Below are 22,236 nucleotides of genomic sequence, written 5' to 3' on the forward strand. Positions count from 1 at the left end.
TAACTGTCTACAGGAAAAGGGAAGCAGCAAAGAATCAGGGAAAAAAGGGATTTACAGATCCCACAGATCTCTGGGTACCACATTTTCTTTACAGATTCCCAGACTCTAACCCAGAAAACTGCCCAAGATCACACAGTGTCAGAGTTCAAAATAAAGAAATTAACTGCCAAGCTGTCTCAAAATGCACATTTTCTTTGCCACCTTGAAGAGAGAGATGACAGATTCTATGCCTCCGTCAAGTCACCCTTCTGTCCAAAAAGGCCTTTGACCAAATTAATTCAGGAAGGGTGGGGAAGAGTCACCAAATTCCCTCACACCTCTTCCTGGACAACTGCAATACTTTGATGGAAATGACATTTCCGTTGAGGGTACTGCGGATCTGGAGATTAAAATTGGGCAACCTAGTGTGAAACACCCAGTAATCCTCGTCACTCCAGAGGACACACCTGGTCTACTGGGGAAATGACCTCCTCAGAGGTTATCACCCTTGATTGACTGTGTGAACAGGGTCCTCTGGACACAGACTAAACAGCCAATCAAACTGAAACAAAGCACAAATTACCTGAGTTTAAATGACACATGCCACATAATTGAACAATGGTCCGACCAAATCAAATTTCACTGTAGGAACAATCAAGTCCCTAAGTCCCTGACATCACTGTCATCTCTGTGGGAGAGCAATCTGGTGATGGGAACCCTTCTCCATTTTTGAAAAATCAACCTTCTTCCCAGTTTTAAGGGGCATTCCACACTGGAAGGAAATACCATGACATCTTCTATCAATCCACAATCTAAAGAAAAACCAAATCCCGTGATAAAAGATGAAAAATCAGCTCAGAGTTGACTGACATGCAGAAAAAGGGTGAACAGTTGTTCCTCACCATTCCGGTAAATGAGGGGGGTATCATGTTCTCACCAGAGCATGCCTGAATAATGGAAAAAGCTTCATCAGTGAAGAGTTATTCAGGAAACTCCCAAAAGCTCAGACCATTCCCACATTTAAATTGATTTATAAGTGGGAAATGGGCAAGGAACTCCCAATTCCAATCATCACCTGCCTAGCAGGTGTATGCTAAAAGGTTTCCATTGGCAACAAAAGCATATAACATAATTGTTCAGTTGCGAGAGATGTCCCCTCTGCATTTTACTTAGGCAGTGACATTCTCAATCGATTCGCAATTAATTTGGACCCAATTAATTACAAAGCCTAGTCCCGACTGGGGGGTAACCCTATGGGCTTTGACAACTCTAAAGCATTTCCGTCAACCTAATTGCTGCCTTATGCAGTTGAGATTCAAACAGGAGAAAAGTTCACCATCCCAAGGACTGGTACGACAATTCACAATTCCCCAAAAATTTAAGCCAGGACAGAACCTCAAAAACCAGGATGCTTATATAAATTTGAATTAGCACCTCCAACAGCAGGGGTTGTATCGGAACCAGACACCACTAGTTGACCTAGAACACAACACCATTCGAATATTGCTGGATAACAGCGACCCTAGTAGTATCACTTTGGGTGTAGACACCTTTATTGGAATGGCGGTTGATGCCCAACATTTTTCCATTGACTTAGGGAACGAGATCATGGGGCCAATACCAAATTACTTACCTCTATGACGACGATATACCTCCAGAAAAGATTGTCACCCAGCAAGGGGGGGATTTTCTTGGTGTACTCTTCTTGCCCTTACGGTAGGGAAGAAGTAACCTGTGACATCAGTAAGGATGAGGTGGTATTTCGAGTCAACAGTGACTACCTTCCTCCTTGAAAACCTCCTGTCCAGGCCAACACCATAACAAGAGATCTCTCCACTCAACTGGAGGATAATGCATAAATTGCAAAACCCTAATTATTTCCAGGCTTCAGGAAGATGGTCAAGGAACAAATCAAATGCATTGATGCTTGTGAGACCAAGGAACAAAAGCAGAAGCTGAAACAGCTGTTTTGGGATTTTCAGGAGATCTTTGCCGTGGACTCGTACAACGGTGGTCGCACTGAGATACATTCAACCTCCATATCAACAGACCCGGAATGGCCCCCGTATTTGTAAAGCAGTACCGGCTGCCTCTTGCGTCTTTGGAGTCACTCACAGAGATTATAAAAAACGTACAATCCTGTGGGATAATTCGTCCAGTCCACAGTACCTTTAATAACCCGGTATTGAATTCTACTCAAACCCAATGGCCAATGGAGAATTTGCGCAGACCTTAGGGAGTTAAATAAACGGGTCCACATGTCCCGATGGCCCCTTCCCTACATCGATCAAGGACTGGCCCAGATCCAAGGGTCAAAAGTATATACCGCTATTGACCTGACCAACGGTTACTCGACAGTACTCATGAGTAGGGAAGACCAGAACAAGCTTACCTTTACCTTCGCGGGGCAGCAATACACATGGACCCCCAACCCCCTTTGGATACATAAACACTGGCAACTAATTAAACATCTTCCTGCATAAGGACATGCCCGACTTGGGCAAAATGGGAAACCTGGCCTATGTAGATCATGTTCTAATCAAAGGCTCAACTATGGAGGAACATATAGCTGAAATGCGCTATGTTCTGACCCAGTTGCAGAAAGCCAGAGTAAAACTGTCCTTTCAGAAGGCACAGTGGTGTAAGACCCGCGTGAACTTCCTAGGGCATGAAATCACTCCCGAGGGTCTCAGTACCCAGGTGGAAAAGGTGGAAGCCTTACTGAAATTAAAAGACCCTACCACTCTGCGTGAACTAAGAAGCCTTCTTGGACTTTCTAATTCTAGTATAAAGTTCATCGAGGACCATGCATAGGTCACAAGACCCTTGGTCTATTCACTAAGGCCGGGGTCAAGTGGGAGTCCGGTCCAGAGCAAGCCGCGGCAGTAAACTGAAGAGAAGCTTTTCCCAAGCGCCATGTTTGGCTTACCCCATCAAAAACAAGGAGTTCTTGGAGACGGGGTTCTCAAATACTTGCTTAACAGCAGTATTATTCCAAAAGCAAAACAAGCTCAACATAATCATCTCATATGCAAGTAAGACTTTGTCCTCTGTGGAGGAAAAATTCAACGTTTGTGAAAAGGCCCTCCTGGAAACGATGTGGGCATTGCAGAATTACAGCTCGTTCATCCAAGGGGAGCACATCATGGTCGAGACTCCACACCAGCCCTTGCAATATCTTCAAGGTTCCGAATCCGAACAGGGAACGTAAGTAATTCTAGAATTACCTCCTGGATTTTGTCCATGCAAGGCTTTCCTGTGGAGGTCAGATATGGCCAAAACAAGAACAGTCTCCTCGCGCAAGGTTTGGCTGACTTGCATGACTGTGCTCAAGAAAACAGTTTCGAGGATGAAAGTCTAAAAACCCAGAGACACCTTACTTCCCTGCACAAAGTCTATGAGGAAGACACGTGCAAGGGGATATCCACAGTTTACGTGGATGGGTGCTCCTACCATGTTGACAGGGAAAAGGAACTAGCGGCTGACGGTGAGAATGCCTGAGTGAATGATGCCCAGGAGCCCTCTTCTGGGTACAATATATGTCCCCAAAGTAGCCAGGTGGCAGGGTTGATGGACGTACATCAAGCCATTCTCAATGCGATGCAACACAAACTCCAAGAACTGGTCATAATCACTGATTCAGATTATGTCAGGAATGGGTTTGTGGAGCACCCGATTCATGCTTTGAGCAAATAAACCACTCAAGCATGGGAAATTAATACAATCCATTGATGATCTGGTCACCTCTAATAAGATGACTATTTACTGGAAAAGGATAAAGGGTCACTCCAAAATAGAGGGAACAGACAAAACTGGAAATTACTTTGCTGACCTTTGGGCAAAACTGGAGCCATCCACGGGGATCTCACAGAGAGTCCCTGTAGGGGGAAATCCAGATCGCTGCTTTCACCAGGTCCCAAATACATGCCCAAAATGAACTCTCAACTGCCCAGTGAAATAAGGAAACCCCAGATGTGGATTTGATTATGGCACAAAAGAGGGATCTGATTATTGGGAAATGTTATCAACACATTGATGACCCTGTGAGTGTTCCTCTGACCGAATCAGATTATGTCTGGAAAGAGGATCTGCAGGTCTTGATCAAGTTCTCCAGAATGTTGTGAATCCATGACTGTTTGTTGATACAGAGATCCATCTCTGGATGTGACCAGTGGGTGGCACCTACCTCATTTCCAAAGCCCGATGTTAAGTCACGCCCATTACCAGGCCATAGCAGGTCATACGGGGTTTCATACAACTTTTGAAATCTTGCGAGAAGTCGCATACTGGCCACACATGGGTCAGGAGCTCGACCAATACTTGAAGGGGTGTGTTGTGTGTGCTCAGTTTCAGCCAAGTTCCCTCACAAACAGAGCTCCCCTACAGAAAAGGGGAATGAGACTGCTTTGATCAGATTTGCAAGTAGGTTTCATCAGGCAAATGATTCGCTCCTCTAGAGGAAACAAGTACATGTTGACCGTGGCATGCTGGTTTCCCAAGTGGGTGGAATGTCTCCCGGCACCAAATTGCAAGGCAGAAACAGCAGCTGCCCTGAAGATCAATCACTTCTTCTGGCGTTCAAGCCTTCCCCAAAGGATTGAGTCGGACCGAGGGAGTCATTTTACCAGTGAGATGATGACAAAGATGTGGGAGATAGTCAGGGTAAAGAGAAAACTCTACATTGCCTACCGCCCAGCCTCGAGTGGGGGAGTTCAGCGGTATAATAATATGATTGTGGGCATCCTAAAGAAGTTTGTGGCCGACTCAGAGCATTGTTGGGACATCCGGCTACCGCATGTCCTGACGGCCATTAGGTCTACAGCATCTTCTACGACAAACATGTCACCATTTGAGTTCATGACTGGAGGAAAAAGGGTGCTACCTCAGCATCTGCTCTACAGAACTCAAGAGCAGACCCTGATAAACGTGTCCACGACCCATGAGTACATTGAGAATTTACGAAACTCCTTCAGCATGCTTTTGCATACGCTCAGCGAAATCTAGAAGTTGGCAAAGGGGATGAAAACCCACTACGACTTAAAGACCACGAAGAAAGAGTACCAAGTAGGAGACTGGGTCTATTTCTACAATTTTCAAAGTAACCAGACCAAAGAGCGGACGTTCCTCCCCTCCCCTCCTGGCGCGGCGCCTTTGAAATTGTAGATAAAATCTCACCTGTCGTCTATAAGATCTGCATCCCTAAAGGAGAACAAAACGGAAGAGAAATTAGTTCACATCAATCAGTTGAAGAACTGTCATCCCAGGCAGAACTTGCAACTGATTGAAGAACCCAGTGAGGGTAGAGCCCAGGAACCACCTGAATAGTAAAAGTAAAAGAATTGGAACCCGGACGAAGAAAATCATTCACTTACAGGGAGTAGAACAATTTATACTTATTTTTAAGTTGTTATGGATATATAATTGCAATATTCTAAAATTATACCATAAACCGAGGTGTTTCCTGTTCTTTTTTGGTACATTTTTCACATCCCTACCGAGGAAAATAATATTGTATGAAATACTTAGTCTCTCCTTTGTTCTTGGCAGATTAAATAACTCCTTACCTCTACAGACCAGAGGTGGAGCCGTTGGAAAAGGGAGGGGTCCAGGACCAAAACCCTAATGGAAAAAGATCTGAAAAGAGTGGAGTGCAGACCAGTGCACCATTCCATCAGGACCAGGAAAAGAGAAGGCGCTCCAAAGGAGATTCCTGGGATGAACCCAGGCAACATGAAATGGACAACCCACTCTCTCCTTGCTCTTCTCTCTGCATAAATACATCATAGAGCCAGGAAAGGGGGGGCGGGGTTATGTTGGTTGAAATAGCCCCTCCATGCGAGACATAAAGAGGATAAAGAGGCCACAGTCAGTTATGAGGACTCACCAAATTCCTGGGGTTGTACAGACATGATATCAACATAAGGCCTATGAAATCAAAGCAAAAAGGAGTGAAATTGGGCCTCAAAACTTCAAGAAGCTTAAAGATGCAAACTGCCTTGCAGAAAGGAAAGACACGTGGCAATGTTTGACAAATTCTTGGAGAGTTGCAATGACATTCCCAGAAACAGCAGTGCCAAGAATCTTGAATGAAAATGCCAAGATGGCATTTCAAGCAGTCAAAGGGAAACTGCCTTTTTACTATGAAATAAACAAAATGCATGTAGTTTCATTTTTCCCTTTAAACTAATAATATATTCAGCAAAATGTTCACAACACTTCAAAATGTGAACTTGGTTTCTATCACGAGCCCATCACATATTAAACAAAAGTGCACAGAATCTATAATGGTTTGCTGAACTGGGGTCTAGCAGCTGCAGTAAAATGGAGTTTCTTTCATGTGTTAATTAGAATGACATTTCATTTTTCTTCCAAAGTGACAACAATCTGCAAAGCAAAAGGTTAACCAAAGCCACTAAAAGTGTGATTATGATGTTCTTCTTTAACAACTGTATGCAAGGGACAACTTTGCAGGACACATATATACTGAAACTGAGTGCATTCTAAAGAGAAAAAGTAAAATGTGAGCTAAAAGGCCATTTGCGGCTGAGTTTGAAAGGCCTTGTGCAGCATGCATTTTTTTTCAAGATGTGACACTGCATTCTTTCTCTTTGTTGTCCTGGAGAACTAGTCCTGGCCTGTAACTTCAAATATCAGTGCCTTCCCTTAGAACTACAAGAAATAAAATGCTTTGAGATCAAAGTCACGGGGTGGACCAGATAAAGACAGGTCTGTTCCCCAGCCTATATGACCTCCGGGTCACACAAACCCATAAAAAAGTGCATTAGTGGTCATTAGCTCTTGGAATGGGTAGGTTAGTCTAAACACAGGATCCCTCTATTGATTTACATTACATACTTGAAGAAAAACTAAATTAGGAGAGCAAGGGTGGGGTCCAGAGCCAAGGAGTGGTTTGGCTGCCCATTGTGTAAAAGGGGAGACATGTATTTTATTGTATCAAATTGACAATATTCATCGCACCACAGTCATTGTAGGAGTTTTGGAAAGGTGAAAATTAACGCCTTCTAACCATCTAAAAATGATTTTGGTGGGATAAACGTAATTGAACTTATAAATGTTAAATGGGATTTGGGCCTTCCTGCAATTACCATGCATGTGAAAATTTTGATAGATCACGGCAATCATAATTCATATGACGCCAGTAAAGTTGCATGTTTTTCAATGATATGGCTCCGGAGTAAAGTAAGAAAAACTGTAGCTCTGCACAGGAAGGACATACAGACTTTGGATTAGTGTCATTGGACTTGCAGCAAAATGTAGCTTTCAGAAATGCGTTAACATCTCACGTCAAAATGTGGAAGTTACGAGTACTTGCAAGATAGTGAGATTTTAAGTGCAAATTCATGACTAGGCCCACCTGTCGCAGGGAGATTAAGGTCTCTCCTCCCTTAGAGTCCCAAAGCACTGCCACATCGCTGTGTCCTATCAGCACTCAGGGGGAGAGGCCTAGCTTGCAGTGGAGGCAGGAGATTTAGAAGCTGACTTGGGACCCTCGGAGCGAGGAGAGGAGGCCTCTGACTGAGCCCTTTTGGTGTCCCAGCAGTGTGCCCCGATACTCTCTGATGTCTAGTCAAGACCGCTCCTGCAAGTAGAAATAACCCAAGCCATAGATTGTATAAGCCCTGTATTCTTTCAGCATTGCCTTAGTATTTCCCCATTGCAAAATCCCCTATTTGCCATTGCCTTAGTTCTTTCCCCTTGACTATGCCTCATTCGCCTTTGTGGATCCTTAGTTTATTTATCAAAGTAAATCAATTAATTTCCCCATTTATTTCATGGGATCAGTAGTGTTGGCATTCAAACCCAACCATCTTTTACAAGTGTATTGTGAGCCAGTATAGTCAAAGAGTTGCCCAAAAGAATTAATCCCATTGTGATCTGCAAAACAAAATTGTCCCTGTGTCCATTGTGTTCTGAAAAACAAATTCCTATTTGCATTTTCTTTCTCCCATTGCCCTTGTGTTAAACATCCCAAAATCGATTTTCCCATCCTGTTCTGATAATAAATGTAAAGCCCTCTGTGTTATTGTCAGGTGTGGCAAAACAAATGTTTCCCATTGCATCTCTATCTCCTCATTCTGCTTTTGTCATCAAGTCACCAAAATCTGATTTTCACATTGTGTGCCGACTAAGATTCACCACAGCCCTGTCTGTCATTTTAGTGTAAGAAAAACAAATTCCCTTTCTTTCTATTCTTTGCCATAGCAGTTGGGATCAATAATTTAAAAACCTGTTTCACCATTGTGTTTTGCAAACAAATTTTCCCCTTTCGTTTCCATCTCCCATCTTATTTCTGTGAGCACCACACCAAAACCGATTTTTTCCCTCGTGTTCCCCACTCCTTGCCACGGCCTTCCATTCAAAGGAATCAAGTCGATGTTTCGAGGGTGATGGTTGATGGGGGAAAAGTGTAACTTTGTGTGCATTCATTTTCATTGTGCGTTTTGAACTGTTCTTTGCCTTTATTGATGGGTGGTGTAAAGAAAATTATTGTCACTGTCTATTCTTGAGTTATATCAGTGTGCTACTTACAAAAGGTTACTTCCTTTTGTTTTGCCACAATATCGGTAGCTGATGTAAGCTTTTTATTCTAATTTGACATAAACAATAAATTAATAAATCTCTTCTTAATACACGCCAGCCTGGTTCCTAGTCCATTGAGACACTGGGTATACGTTGTGAGATGGGTGGAGGCCTTCTCAAAAAGGACCCGAAATGTAGAAATAAAAGCGTTTTTATTGTGCCCCATTCATTGTAGGGGAAGGAGATCCCCCGACGTGTGTGACCGTACAATAAACCGCTACATTCATAATGTTACTAGCAACTGCCATAATAAACATTTTCTGATTCTGCCAATCAGGGAGAATTAGATAAGCCATACTATGTACCACGGCCATGTGGCACCTTTCTGCTGTTTCCATAAAAATCACTACAGTTATGGATATGTGCATTATTAAGCATATCCCTAAATTCATTTTCCATCAGCTTCCCAACTCACATTTGGAACATGTTTAGATCAGCCAGAAACCTACTTTAACTGGCCATTACAGTTCCCCGAGTCACAGATAGATGAATTTTATATCCCCAAAATAGCCTGGAAATTACATTTAAAAAATGATAAATAGATCAAATCCATCCGCTGAGAAAAAGGCCTAAATGAAAATAGTCCTTTTAAATGGATTGTGAATCTTCATGTGAGACAAATGGCATTCCCGCCTTCCAGCCATTTGTTTTCACTGGGTCAGCCTGTACCCAGAATTTTTTTTTTTTATCAATCTCCTGTTGGAAGCTTACTCTTTGAAGCGGGTGCCCACATTTTCACACATATTAGTGTTGCTCCAGCCAAGGGTAACTTTTCCTCCAGTCAATGCGTTCAGAGCTAGCAGTTCTGTAGAACACCGAATTTCGACACTTTAGCAGGACATTTTATTGTAGTTGGGCATTAGATGGGCGATGCAACATCCAGGCAGGGAGTGGGAGTTTTGCCCACAGCCAGCATAAGGGTCTGCCTCGGGCTGACATTTTCCATGAAGACAAAGTGATTTTCCAAAGTCACTGGAGTTTTGTGGGTGAAACGTAATATAAATTGCCTTTTGTCAATCCGCACAGCATGTTTCGTTTTCCTGAAATTTTTCTGAGAGCAGTGAAAAAAATGTTTCTCACTTTTTCAAACTGCTTTTATTTGAATGCACCTGTGCAGGCAGTTTTTGTTTTCAACGTTTAAAAATCATGTTTTCGACATGACAAGGATCTTTGATTAATTTTTTTAGAATGATAATGGTGCTTATTCATTGGTAATGACATGTATGCCCCTTTCCACATGGTGCTTTGCTTTTGCTTGAAAAACAAAAACAAAGGCAAGGCCATTTTTGTTTCAGTGTTTAAAATCCTGCAATTCATGTGAAAGAGACTTCTGTTTGGGGCCTTTAAAGGCACCCCGCAAAACCACTGCCGCACCCGATCTCTCCCTAATACCTTTCAATCTACTATGTGCTGGCTGGGTTTTTACAGTCCAGTACTGACCCCCCTTTCCAACACTCCTGCCGGCTCCCATTGGTTGCCCTGGTCACATGAGCCCCTGGGCCAATCTCTGGCTCACCTATCCTGGAGAGGTTTAAAAAAAGGCAGTTAGCCCTGCCCCCTTTGCAATCTCCATTTGGAGGGTGGCAGCCATGAGCTCAAGCTGCTAGAGTTCCTTGTGGTTTTCTTCAATTGTTGGTGAGTTTTGGTTCCAATTTGGTTAGAGGAGGATTTCTGTGTCTCTCCTGCTCCTCCTGCCACTGGATTTTCTATTGCCACAGCATTGTCCTGGCATCCATCTATGGTTGGTAGGTAAGGTGCTGGGTGTCTCATCTGTTCATAAAGAAAAAACAAAATGGTCTATTCCATTTCTTTTCATGATTCCATATGCCTGGTTCCAGTCTAGGATTTCTTGGAGGCACCCAGTTACATTCTGAAGTTGCGTCCTGAAAAATACAATAGATAGCACTAGAAGAGCAGCTGACGGTCATTGTAGAAGAGTAAGTGGTATCAGCGGTCACTTGCAAAGCACACTGGAGTTATGGACTGGGGTTACCTCCCCACCCAATTCCCTCACCCCACTTTGTGGAGGGGATCCAGTCTCGCCCAACCCTCTCCACCCACAGGGCCATGACCCAGACCCTGTCACACTCTCCACATATGACTTTAAACAGGCAACTTCTGCCCACCAATGTAAAGTATTGCATGGGGTATGTTGCGAAAATGGCCCAGATGTCCCGGCGCAAGTTCCCAACTATCATTTTCTTTGCATTTCCAGTGGTGCAGCAGGTGCCAATATAAATAAATGCATTACAGAACCTGTAAGGTATGTTTGGCAGTGTGCACCCAGAACTGGCTGTTAGAGACAAAGTCACATGAGAGGGATGATCACATAACCACTACATCAGCCATGCACAGTCTACTGTGTGGCCCAAATAGATGGCACCCTGACCACCGCCTGCACAAAGAAAATACATATTTTGCTATTTTGCTGATGAAACCAACCACTGGACAGTCTTGGTTACAATTTCTAATTCAAGCATATCTAGGGCTGCGGTGCCCCGCCCCCTTCCCATGTTTACAAAAAATTAAAGGAACAAACATCTTGCAGTGCCTCAGTACCTTCTTTTCCCCTTGGTTGCCATGTACGCTAGGTCCTTAATTGTGTGCCTGTGCTCATCACCTGCACTTTCTGGGAAGTGGATCTTAGCACCAGCACCAACTTCCGCCTGCACTCTCAATGCACTACACTGCAGCTCTGATCTCAGAGGCTCTTCACCCACAAATTGGCCCTCACACAGGGAGTGCTCCCCTGGGTCTACTCTTCAATCAGCCCTCCTACCCCTTGGAGTTTGTAACTGCATGTGTGTGCATGACTGGCTACTTACTGCATAGGTATGCGGTTGGCTTCTGCCTGTTATTTGCGGTCAGCAAAAGCAGCACCAGGTGGCTGTGGTGGACTTGGCACAATGGGCTGGTCTGTGCAGGTTGACATGCAGCTGGTTTTTGGAGTTGCCGACTGTTCCTGCACACTGATACTTGTCTGAAAGAGAAAAGCTCTGCAGTACTATAAGGGGGGAAGCGCGATTAAAACACAATCAGTAGGCTGAAAAAGAAGAGCCGGCGACTCTTTACTCTTACGTCTTTTCATCATACAGTTCCTCGACCTCCATCCACTGGCATTCTGGAATTTTTCACTCCTGCCAGACCTTTAAACTAATAAGATGTTTGTTAGAGGAACTTCGCAAGTCTCCCTCTGCTCTAGACTTGGCTTGGCTCCTGGGCTCCTTTTTTCCAAGAGTCTCACATTCTTTAGCAGTGTAACACTCAAATCAAGAACACCAAATGGAGTAAATCATTCAATGAAAGCACACATTTACTAACATGGAAACAGATGCTTGAAGTAGAGTGCATACATAGCAGAAACAGGAATACACCTGCTACTACTAGAAATTAAACAAAAGAATACTTGAACCACCATAGGGAATTGGATTCTAGGGCAGATCACGGAACAGTTATAAGCCAAACAAGAGTGGACAACAAATGAACATCTACACATCAGAACTTCAGAAGCCATGTAATGTAAGTTTCATTTATTGACTGTGGATTAGCGGTCTTTGCCCTAGGAGAGACACGTGTCGACACAGCATGTGTCTTTTGCAAATCAGGGCCAATTTGGTACTCTGAATGATAATATACATGGTCGGTTCAAAATGTATCTTCAACTAGTGGGATGAATCCCTTCATCAAATGTTGGTCTCCGTCTCTCTGCGTCGGCTTTTAGGAATCACGTGAATAGGGCAAAGACAGCTAATCCAGAGTCAATAAATGAAACTTACATTCAAGCTACATTTGTGTTGCGCAAAAATCTTTGTGCAAGGACAACCCTTTGTTCAAAACACCCCGAAGATTAAACTCACTTCCTAATCTACTTCACAAAGTATGAAGACGGTACAACAAAAGTCAGAGACTTTCCGAATCTAGACGATGAACAAAAGATGCAAATCCTATTGGGTGAGAACTATGCAGTAGCAGAAAATGTAGTGTGTCATGCTGCTAGGTGGCCTGCTGCAAGGCCCGCAAAAGGACCAGAGGAATACAACTAAACCCTGCTTAACCACAAATGAATATGTGATAACAAAGATGTCCACTAGGGCAATACTTGAGTCTTTAGTCATGGCAAAAAAGCATAGAGGAGGAGTTGCCCTGACGGTCATAAACACAAACATTTACGATTATGACTAATCATGTTTCAGTCTATGGTCCCCGTTTCGAGTCTCCCTTTATGGAGAGATCAAGCAAAAAAAAGCCAGCTTAGAATGTAGAGTCCTGGTGCAAGTACACACCCCCACCTGCCGCTTGCTGAACGCAGGCTTGTAGTCAAATGATCAATCTTCCTCCACATTATGAGGTTGCCATATCTTTTTCTACATGCGGGTCCGGGTGATGGGGAAGTCCACTAAGTGTCTGCTCTATGTCACATATGGCCTCAATAATACACCAACTCCCAAAGCTAGTTGAGGGTGTTTTATTGAGTTTTGTGAAAGGTGCTGTAAGGGCATTCCCTTTCGCTCTCGCTTAGAGAATACGAGACCCTTCAGAACTCAGATGCTCATATTTCTCGAGTTAGTATCTAGTGCTTGTAACCTCTCATTATCTGAGCTCTGTTTCCCTGTCAGTGAGCATATAAAAAGGTGTCCACTGTATCTTTCTAACCTCCCTCTAGGACTTCTTCGCTAGGATCTACATTATGGATGAGAACGTACTAGGGAGTTGTGGGCTTGTGCCTTCCAAACAAAACCCAATCCATCCTTTCACGCCCCGATGTTCCTCTCCCTGTCTCTCAACACTATTAAACCTTCCTCCTGCAACTCTCCCAGTTCTTCCATCATTGCCTCTTCTATGCAATCCAAACAAAATAACAAAAAAATTCAAAGAAATGGACTGGATCAAAACCCTAGAAGATGCCACCAAAAACAAACTAACTCTCCACTTACCAACCAACCACCAAAAACAAAACGAGCCCATGAGCTACCTCCTAAGTGGCCCTAGCTAACAAATCAGAAACACATACTTAAGGGCAAGGCTGAATCTCCTAAACACTAAATACTGTCAATCAGAGGCATCGTCACGAATAACATCTGCCGATTACGCAACAAATCGGAAACTGTTGAAACCCTGAGGCATCTTCTATTGTCCTGCCCTGGACTGTCCACTAAGAGAATGATCCACATGGGCCAACTCCTCAAAAAGAGAAGATGCATGGAAGAGGAACACTGGTGGAACATCCTGATGTCAGGTGGAGACACCAAAGCAGTCATCGCGGTCGGCCAGTTCCTTCAGAACATAAACTTAACTACCGGAGAAATGACCTGAAAGCAAAAAGCAAATTGAAGTAACATGAAGCAAATCATGACTATGTTAACAATCTCTCAAGGAACAGTGAACCCACTCTTTGTAAAAACTGTTAAAAACAGTTAAATCAAAAATAAAAATAAAAGAATAATAATAATTGCCTCTTCTAACATCTACTGCCAATCTCTGATGTTTTCCTACCCTCTCCTCCCCACTCCCTTCCATTGCTACTCCCCCTACTGCTACTCTCCCCAACCCTCCACTGCTACTCGCCTCACCTTTTATTCAGTGGTTCTACTCACTCTGTCACTTTCCACTCACCCTCTACTCTTTCGCTAACACACACACACTGTAATACCACTTCCTCTCACCAACCAATACCTCGCCTTTTCTGTAAATTGCCTTCCCGCTCTTGTCCACCATCCCTCCTCCTTGTGCCTTGGTCCACCTCCACATCAACCAAAAAACCAACACCTTGTTTGCTGCCTACCTGCTTATCCTTTCAAGCCTTCTCCCATTCTTCCCCTGGCCTTTCTTGCACTTTCTTCCCTTCCAGAGAGGTGTAAAAAATGCCAAAGTACAAAGAAAATGGGCTAATCCCTGACCATTTTTTGTCTTGTGTATAGGTCATGCCGGGAAACGGTGGCCCGTATTGGGTAGTGTTCCAGTTCACGTCAGGGGCCATGCCGCTGCAAAGTCCAGGGCGAGTATTGGAATGTCTGTTTTCTTTTTTAGGGTCCACCCCCTGGCAGGCTTGCCATTGTCCATGTTGGGTAGCTCATGCAGTACCCGTTGCATGTGTGGGAAGCCTGCATTGCCGAGGCTCATGCTGAAATATTCTAAGCAATAGAAACTTGCACTGTTGCAGCACATGCCGAGTGGGTCTATGTTTAAGTGAAGATTGAAGAAGAAATGGTGCAGGCCATTGTGTCATACTCAATGTGAGGGTAGTATTCACTGCTGGCATATTCTGTGTAAGTGGAGCCTACGCTGATCCAGCCCATGGTGAACGTGAAGGGAAATTGCACGTATGCACCTTATGTAGATCTATTTTATGTGACAGGATCTTGCGTTGCTGTAGCACAAAGGTAATCCATTCTAATGTATGTGAAGGAGACTTCAAAGCTTTGGTCCATGCTGACCACCTCAATGAGAGAGAACCGGCATTACCGCGTCTCATGATTTTCTGTTTTCTGTGCCAGTGACGCTGTGCTTTTTTGTTGTCCCATTCAAAAGAAGCTGGACTTTCTGTGTATCAGGATGTACTTGTTCGGTCGGTGTGCGTTAGCCATATGTTGCTGGCCAATGAAAGCTTGCATGTGCTGCCACACTGGCACAGACCTGTGTGTCCGTGCGAGAGGTGCTTGCCCCGACAAGCTGACGTGTGCTGTGTGTGACACATTTAAAGGTTTGCGCTGCAACTGTGTGTGCTGTCCTGGTGCTTGGACTGTCTCCAATGCATGTGCCTATGCTTTAGCTGCTCGATTTGTGAGAGCAAGATTTGTGAGAGCAATCTGGCACTACCGCACCTAGCCATTTACCCATTCCTAGGGATGGATGCCGTCTTGATGCGCATGTGCGAGAAAAGCTTGCTCTGCAGCTGCACCCACAGCACCTGCTCTCTGCAAAAGGTGGTGGCAGCCCTGGTGCTTCCTCTATATAGGTTTATGTTTTTTTAAGGCTCATCTGTAGTCCAATAGCCCATGGGCGTAATTTTAGGGGGGGGACAGGGATGTTTGTCCCCCCACCCCCAAACTTTCACGGAACACCATTTTGTCCCCATTCATTTGGCTAGGGCACCTTTTCTTCAGATGTCATGCCCCCCCCCCCCCCAACATGTTCAGCAAAGTTACTCCACTGCAATAGCCCCTAAGATAAACTTCTCTTAAAACTGTTCAATGAGATGCATTAACTATTTTTTATATGCACAAAAGGTTCTCTTCGCTTAGAATGCTGGCCATACCCTCAGAATGGGAGAACACTGAATCCTCATTCTCTCAAGCAATTCAGGGCAGGTATTTGCACCAACCCTATACACTTTCACTAGTTGCTCAAAGCATTCTTTCTGCATAAGGTTTTATATGAAAATTAAGGCTGGATTTATTCTATTTGCGAAGTTTAATTCATTAAATTGGCTGGTCCTCTAGGAAACGGCCAATATGTAATGGAACACAATTGGTCTGCATCAAACAGTTTTGGCAAATGAAAGATACAAGGGCATTTACCTCTGGTTTTCAGAAAGAGTCAAGCTCCACTTCATATTAATGAAGCTAAATACGGAGCAAGACCTTTTTCCCCCGGAAATGCAGTCAAACAATAGTCTTCAGTGCAACACTCAAAAGTATATAGCATGAGGTCTAGATATCCTCTAATCTTAAAGCAATCGCTGGGTGATAATCTTCTGATTGTGAAAACGTGTTCTAGAAAATATGTACTGTACATATACATTACCTTCTAAGCATTCAGTGAAGTAACAGGCGCCATTTTGCACTTTATAATTCTCTTTGCAGGTCTGGCAGCTCTCAACACTGGTGCACAGTTCACAATTGGGCATGCATTGTTCACAAACATAGCTGTCTTGATCCTGGTAAAAGCCTCTCGGGCAGTGCAGCCGGCATCGATTGCGGTACAGGAAGCGTTCTATGCCATCTTGACCTGAGAGAAAAAAATATATGCGTAAGATACAAATGTAGAAAGGACACTTTAACAATTCGCAGCTTTCAAACAACTTTTCATATGCACTGAGATGAATTTTGCCAAATCGTCCCTTCTCCTTGGGGGTGGTGGAGACCACACCCTTTGAGGCTAGGGAGGTGAGCTTGCTAAGCAAAACACTCCCCGGGGTTAGTGAAAGCGGGACCTCACTGTGAGCGACTCCCCTCTAGGGGACAAGGACTCCCATTCCTACAAGGAACTCCCTATGGAGAACACTCGGCCCGCATATATGGGAACAGAACATATTGATGTTACTTCTGTTTTTGCAGCCAACAAATACTGACATTGCTTTTATATCATTGGCTCAAGGTAATACTGGCATTTACTTGGACTCAGCAACTGACGAAAAGTAATGCACCCCAATGAAGCAGGGTGGTGGGAATAAAAAGGGATGATGAACCTTGAATGGAGGAGGAAGAATCCTACGCAGAGGCAAGCCTCTGCCACGTTATACCACAGAGCCAGCGTATAGCGAACTAAGATGCAGAGAGAAGGTAGAGCCACTGAAAGGCCGGCACTGATACAGCAAAGTACGAGACCGGGACGGAAAGACCGCCGTACCTGGTGGCATGACCACGCTGCAGCCGTGGTTGATCTGGGACCCGGGAAACTATGCTGAGACAAGGACAGGCTGGAGGGACGAATCCTCCACTTGGAACAAGAGGACCACGCAGACTGCCGAATCGAGCAGAAGAAGAGAAGCTAAAGCGTACATGTCGGAGAAGGCGAACTGCAACACCTCTGCTAGGACGTCATCGTGCTGGGGCACACCCAAAGGCATACAAGGTACCAGGGTTGCGGGAGGCAAGTGGAAACAAATACAGAGAAAGAAACGGACACAGAGCGTTACGGGAGGCCTAGAAGCCAGAGTATTGAATCTTGGCAAGAATCACATACAGCCAGTAAGTTTTAGAAAACCTAAAAACCAGAGGGTCCTGGAGAGTCCTCAAGAAATAAGTTACATTGGAACAATCATAAGGAGAAAGGAACCTGCGGGGTTCAATCAACCTGTTGAAGATACAGAACCAGAGAGAATGTGGACAAGGTAGCGGAAAAGGAACCATTAATCCATGTAACAAATTTGGGACATTTGATTAATGAGACTAGTCTATCTGAAGAGCTAACGGGAGAGCTGAGAACACTTCAGGACTATTTTTGTATGAACTGAAAATCATTTCCAGAAAGGGATCCAAAGGACAATTGGACAGATATAGGGACAATCTCTATGACAGTAGGGATAGACAGGCATTTTGTTTTTAGTTTAATTAACACTCTTGAAATGTCATCCTTGAATCAGATTCCTTCTTCTGGTTCGACACAATGCATGGCAGCCATTTTGATAATCTAGTGGCATGTACTAATGTCCATGGAGAAAAAGCAAAACTACTCCCGACTCATTTTTACCTGTCAATCCTCCTCTCACCAATTATTGGCGAGATCCTGCTAAAGAGCAGGTGCTGTTACAACAACCTTGAACCTATTTTGTTATACTGCATAAGGCAACTGTTCCATTCTGAGACCCCGCACACCAATCTGTCTGGGTTCTGGACCACGTATACCATAACATCATATACACACACACACACACACACACACACACACGCACACGCACACGCACACACACACGCACACGCACACGCACACACACACACACGAATATTAACTACAAAATACTGGGAATGCAACTGTAAATATTTAACCTATTATTAAACACTAAACATAAAAATAAAATCAACATTGTTGGAAACGTAACTCACAAACAACTTTAATATTGCTGTCAATGTGTTAGCAGAGTGTTGGGTTCCGTTTGTATATTTCTGTTGTGTGAGCTTGTTAGTACGTGGCATTTGAATGTTAGCTATTCTTTGGTCTGTATATTTATGCTTTCATGGTATATAATGTGTGTATTAAGACTTGTTTAAATTGCAATGTGTTTTTCTAATATATTGTATGTTTGCTGTACATGTTGGTATGTGTTGTAAAGAAAGACATGCTGATATTGCTTCGACTTATTTGTGAGCGTGACTTAAGGTTCCAACAATGTTGGTTTTATTGTAGGTTCAATCTGAACGTCAGCACTGCCAACCTTTGCAGCATGTTTTCTTTTTTTTTAAAAATGTTTTGTGCATTTCGTTTTTTTAATTGACATGTTATCATTTGCGATACAATCCAATTATGATTAATAAACAGAAATTGAAAAGTCATTGGTGACCCCAACCCTCCCTCCAGCATAGAAACCACCCTGGAAAGCATTAGTGATGGAAGTCAATCCCACACAGTCAGTCCAAGTAGCTGCCACGTTTTTTCCCATGCAGTCAACTTCTTCTTTGTGGTTTCAACCGCACTTTTTCTTTCTTTTCTTTTTTTTTTAAATCAGAGACGTTCTACATAGTTAATCTACCAACTGCTCCGGAGAGGGCGGGCTGTCATTGTTTCAGCTGCTTAGCATCATCTTCTTTGCTGTCATTGTAGCTCTGAACAGCCTGTTCTTTTGTGGAACAGAAAGGGGAAGACATTCTGGAAGACCCAAGATCAAAGTCTCAAAATTATACCCCAGCTCAGTCACCAGCACCCTCTTTTGCATACCCACCACATTCCAGAAGGTTCTCATAACATATGTTCTAGTGTGCCTTCTCCGTGTTAACAATTCCAACATGCACTCGATTCACACATCCCCCAGTCATGTGCATTTCCTTTGGGTCCCAAAATAATTCTATTCAATATTTTGATCTGCCTAGCTCTTCCCCCCCACAATTCAGTGACATTCCTGCATAACATTTTTCATCTCCCCTCAGTCATTTCCTTGGTATGATTCTGAGACTATTGGCCTCATTGTGAGGTTGGCGGAAGGTGTTTACCGGCACCGGTAATGGTGCCGGTGCCAGTAAACCATTCCGCCCTATTACGAGGTTACCTTGCGGGACCCACTCAGAACATCTGGTCAGACCAGACGTCCTTTGCGGGTCCCTTTGGGGGCTCAAATGGGAATGGGTATTGGTTTTTTGAATGAGGAATTACCAGGTCCTCCAAGGTTGAAATGACCCGGTAATTCCTCATTCAAGGAATCCGGACCCGGACACGATTTTTGAGGCAGCCATGGCGCTAATAGCACCATGGCTATCTTCAAACTGGTAATGAGGCCCTCTGTCTCAATCAGCTTTGAATACCCTTTCCTTGCTCTCTGTAAGAGGGCATGGGTCTGTTGAGAGGCAGATGGATATGTCATCCATAGCTCCTGCCCCTCCCTCAGCTCAATTCCGCACAGGTGGGAAACATTACTAAGACAACTGTACCACCCTTATCCCAGGCAGGCACAGCAGAAGATGGACATGATCTAAGCTGAAGATGACATGAGTAACCAAACTAACGTTGTGACAATACATGCGTGTGAATTAGACATGAAGCAAATGTGCACTCAACATGAAGAGCATGAACATTAGGTAATATATGCATTTATACATGAGGAATACTAACATAAGCATTCTATAAGCTGAATGCAACATGAATGACACGCGAATATAGCTCACCAACATAGAAATGCAATAGTAATGGCCAGCTATCTTTTCCAAAATGGAAGCAGCAACATGCTTCCAACTAAACAAAAGGCCTCAAGGCTTCACAAGAACAGAAAATGCTAAAACCAAAGAAATACAGATCCATGCCAAGCACAGGCAGGTGCTGCCAACCAAAGCCAAGGTTATTGCAAATTAAGGGTGGGTCCGAACCTTGCAGTGAAAGCATGAGATAGCAATTCCCAGTACGTAAGGAGGCTACTCCCAGCTCAATTAAGAGAAGAAAACAGCCTTTGTAAACCATGTGCAGGACAACTTTAAGTCAAAATAACTGAAGAGTGTCCCCCGGGGCAAGAGGAAAAAATACTTGGATCAATATTAGCTACATTTCAAATAAATAAAGGGTGAAATAATTCCAAACACTGTCCCATCACACTTGACTCATAATTGAAAAACACTGTCTATTCATTAGCAACAAACACAGATAAGACACCTGCCTTACTCCTTACAGGTATCCTCAGACATAAGACGCCACACAAGGCCAAATACAAAGATATCACCCTGGCTTATGGCCTATAAATGAGGGATGGCATCTTCTTTAATTTAAAAGAAAGCAGTCTGGACCTCTCTCCCCTACTCCTGTCTGGCTCATGTCTTCATGACCTGTCAGTTGTACAAGGTTAGTTAGTAAGTAGTAAACCAATACAAATCTCTAATGTTATGCCGCCCATAAGGTACATTGCCAGCCAATTCTATGTCGAGACCAGAGGCTCACATTATGCTTCTCTTTTTATTCACTTCCATAGAAAGAGCTCAGCAGCAAGTTTTGATGCACCCAAAAAAAACAGATGACGACATCTACACATAGTCAGGGTACAGAAAAACATACAATAACAACATTAAACTGAAGAAAATTACATTATATAATTTCCAGTCCACAGTGAACAGTCACTGAAAATAAGAAACTCCATTTCCCAGCAAGCTAGGTCCAAGTTCATGAAAGGTCACTAAACATGTGACAGAAGTCCTCCAATAACAGTAGGTAAATCCCTCCAAATAGGAACCAATAGTGCATCTCCCCCTCTTTCTTTACTGCTCACAGCAAGAGAGAAGTTCATTTCATTACCTCATATCTTTTTCTGTTATATTGATTTAAATGCACACATATATATTCTAAGATATAATGCTTTGTTTGTTATTATCCCTAACGCGGTTAGCATTGCGACTGTTTACCTGACATGTTTATATTGAGTTACGCAGTTCGCGTAGCCCGTGTTTATTTTCTTTTACTTGTGTGAGCACGTTATTTTATTTTATTGCCCGTTCCGACACCAGCTCCTGTTTACAGGCCGGCATCGGAGATCCTTTCTTGTTGCAGAGCTTTGCTCCGAAATTGGCCGCAGCTGTCAGTTTTCCTTTGGGATGCTCGCCGCGCCTCCCTTCCTCTATAACGTTCCGTGAGAGAGGCGGAGGCCACGCGAAGCGTATTACTTCAGGCACCGTTACATGCGAGCACACAAGAGGTGCTTCCTCTTGGTGCTTTCTTCTACTCCGGGGCTCGAGCTGCGTGTTTCCGTTGTTTTCCAGCGGATGTTACGATCATGAGCGCCGGAGAGAGAAGCATTACAAGTCTTACAGCATTCTCTGTGTTTTTCATCGGATTATCTTCCATTAAAAAAAAATTTTAAAAAGAAAACAAGGAAGTGAAAAGAAGGATTACTCCTTTAGCTCTTAATAACGGGATGGAGAGAATGCAGTCTAATCACCCACTAAAACAAAACAAACTTTACTATTATAATTGATGGTCAATACTCCCCTTAGGCTGCTCAAGCTTGGTGAGAGGAGGCGGCGGCGGCGGCTCATGAGTTCAACGATGTGGCTATGGCAGATAATTTCAAGAGGGTCTTAGTATCCTCTGTGGAAACCACTATGAAGAAAGCGGTCTATGAAATGCTGTTACCCTTACAGCACCGTTTGGACAGCATGGAGGAACATTTACAAACAGCGCCTCTGCTGGGAAAGAAGAGAACCCAGAAGAGAAAGCACCTGTCAGAAGGGGGATGTACACCGGCTCGCAAGAGTAAGGACTCTTGTACCCCCCCACCCCCCGAGCAAGCCTGAGCAAGCCACTACTGCC

General features: G+C 43.8%; 1 protein-coding gene across 1 annotated transcript in view; it reads right to left on the bottom strand.

The window, feature by feature from the left end:
* Nucleotides 1-22,236, bottom strand: part of LOC138504127 (proprotein convertase subtilisin/kexin type 5-like) — a 1,167,632-nt gene that overhangs the window by 1,083,564 nt on the left and 61,832 nt on the right. The window contains exon 2 of the mRNA XM_069624346.1: nt 16,324-16,527. Within this exon, the coding sequence (XP_069480447.1) occupies nt 16,324-16,527 (204 nt within the window). The remainder of the gene's footprint in view (nt 1-16,323; nt 16,528-22,236) is intronic.

Source organism: Ambystoma mexicanum, chromosome 11, assembly GCF_040938575.1.
Source record: "Ambystoma mexicanum isolate Mex_15411 chromosome 11, UKY_AmexF1_1, whole genome shotgun sequence".
Classification (NCBI taxonomy): Eukaryota; Metazoa; Chordata; class Amphibia; order Caudata; family Ambystomatidae; genus Ambystoma; species Ambystoma mexicanum.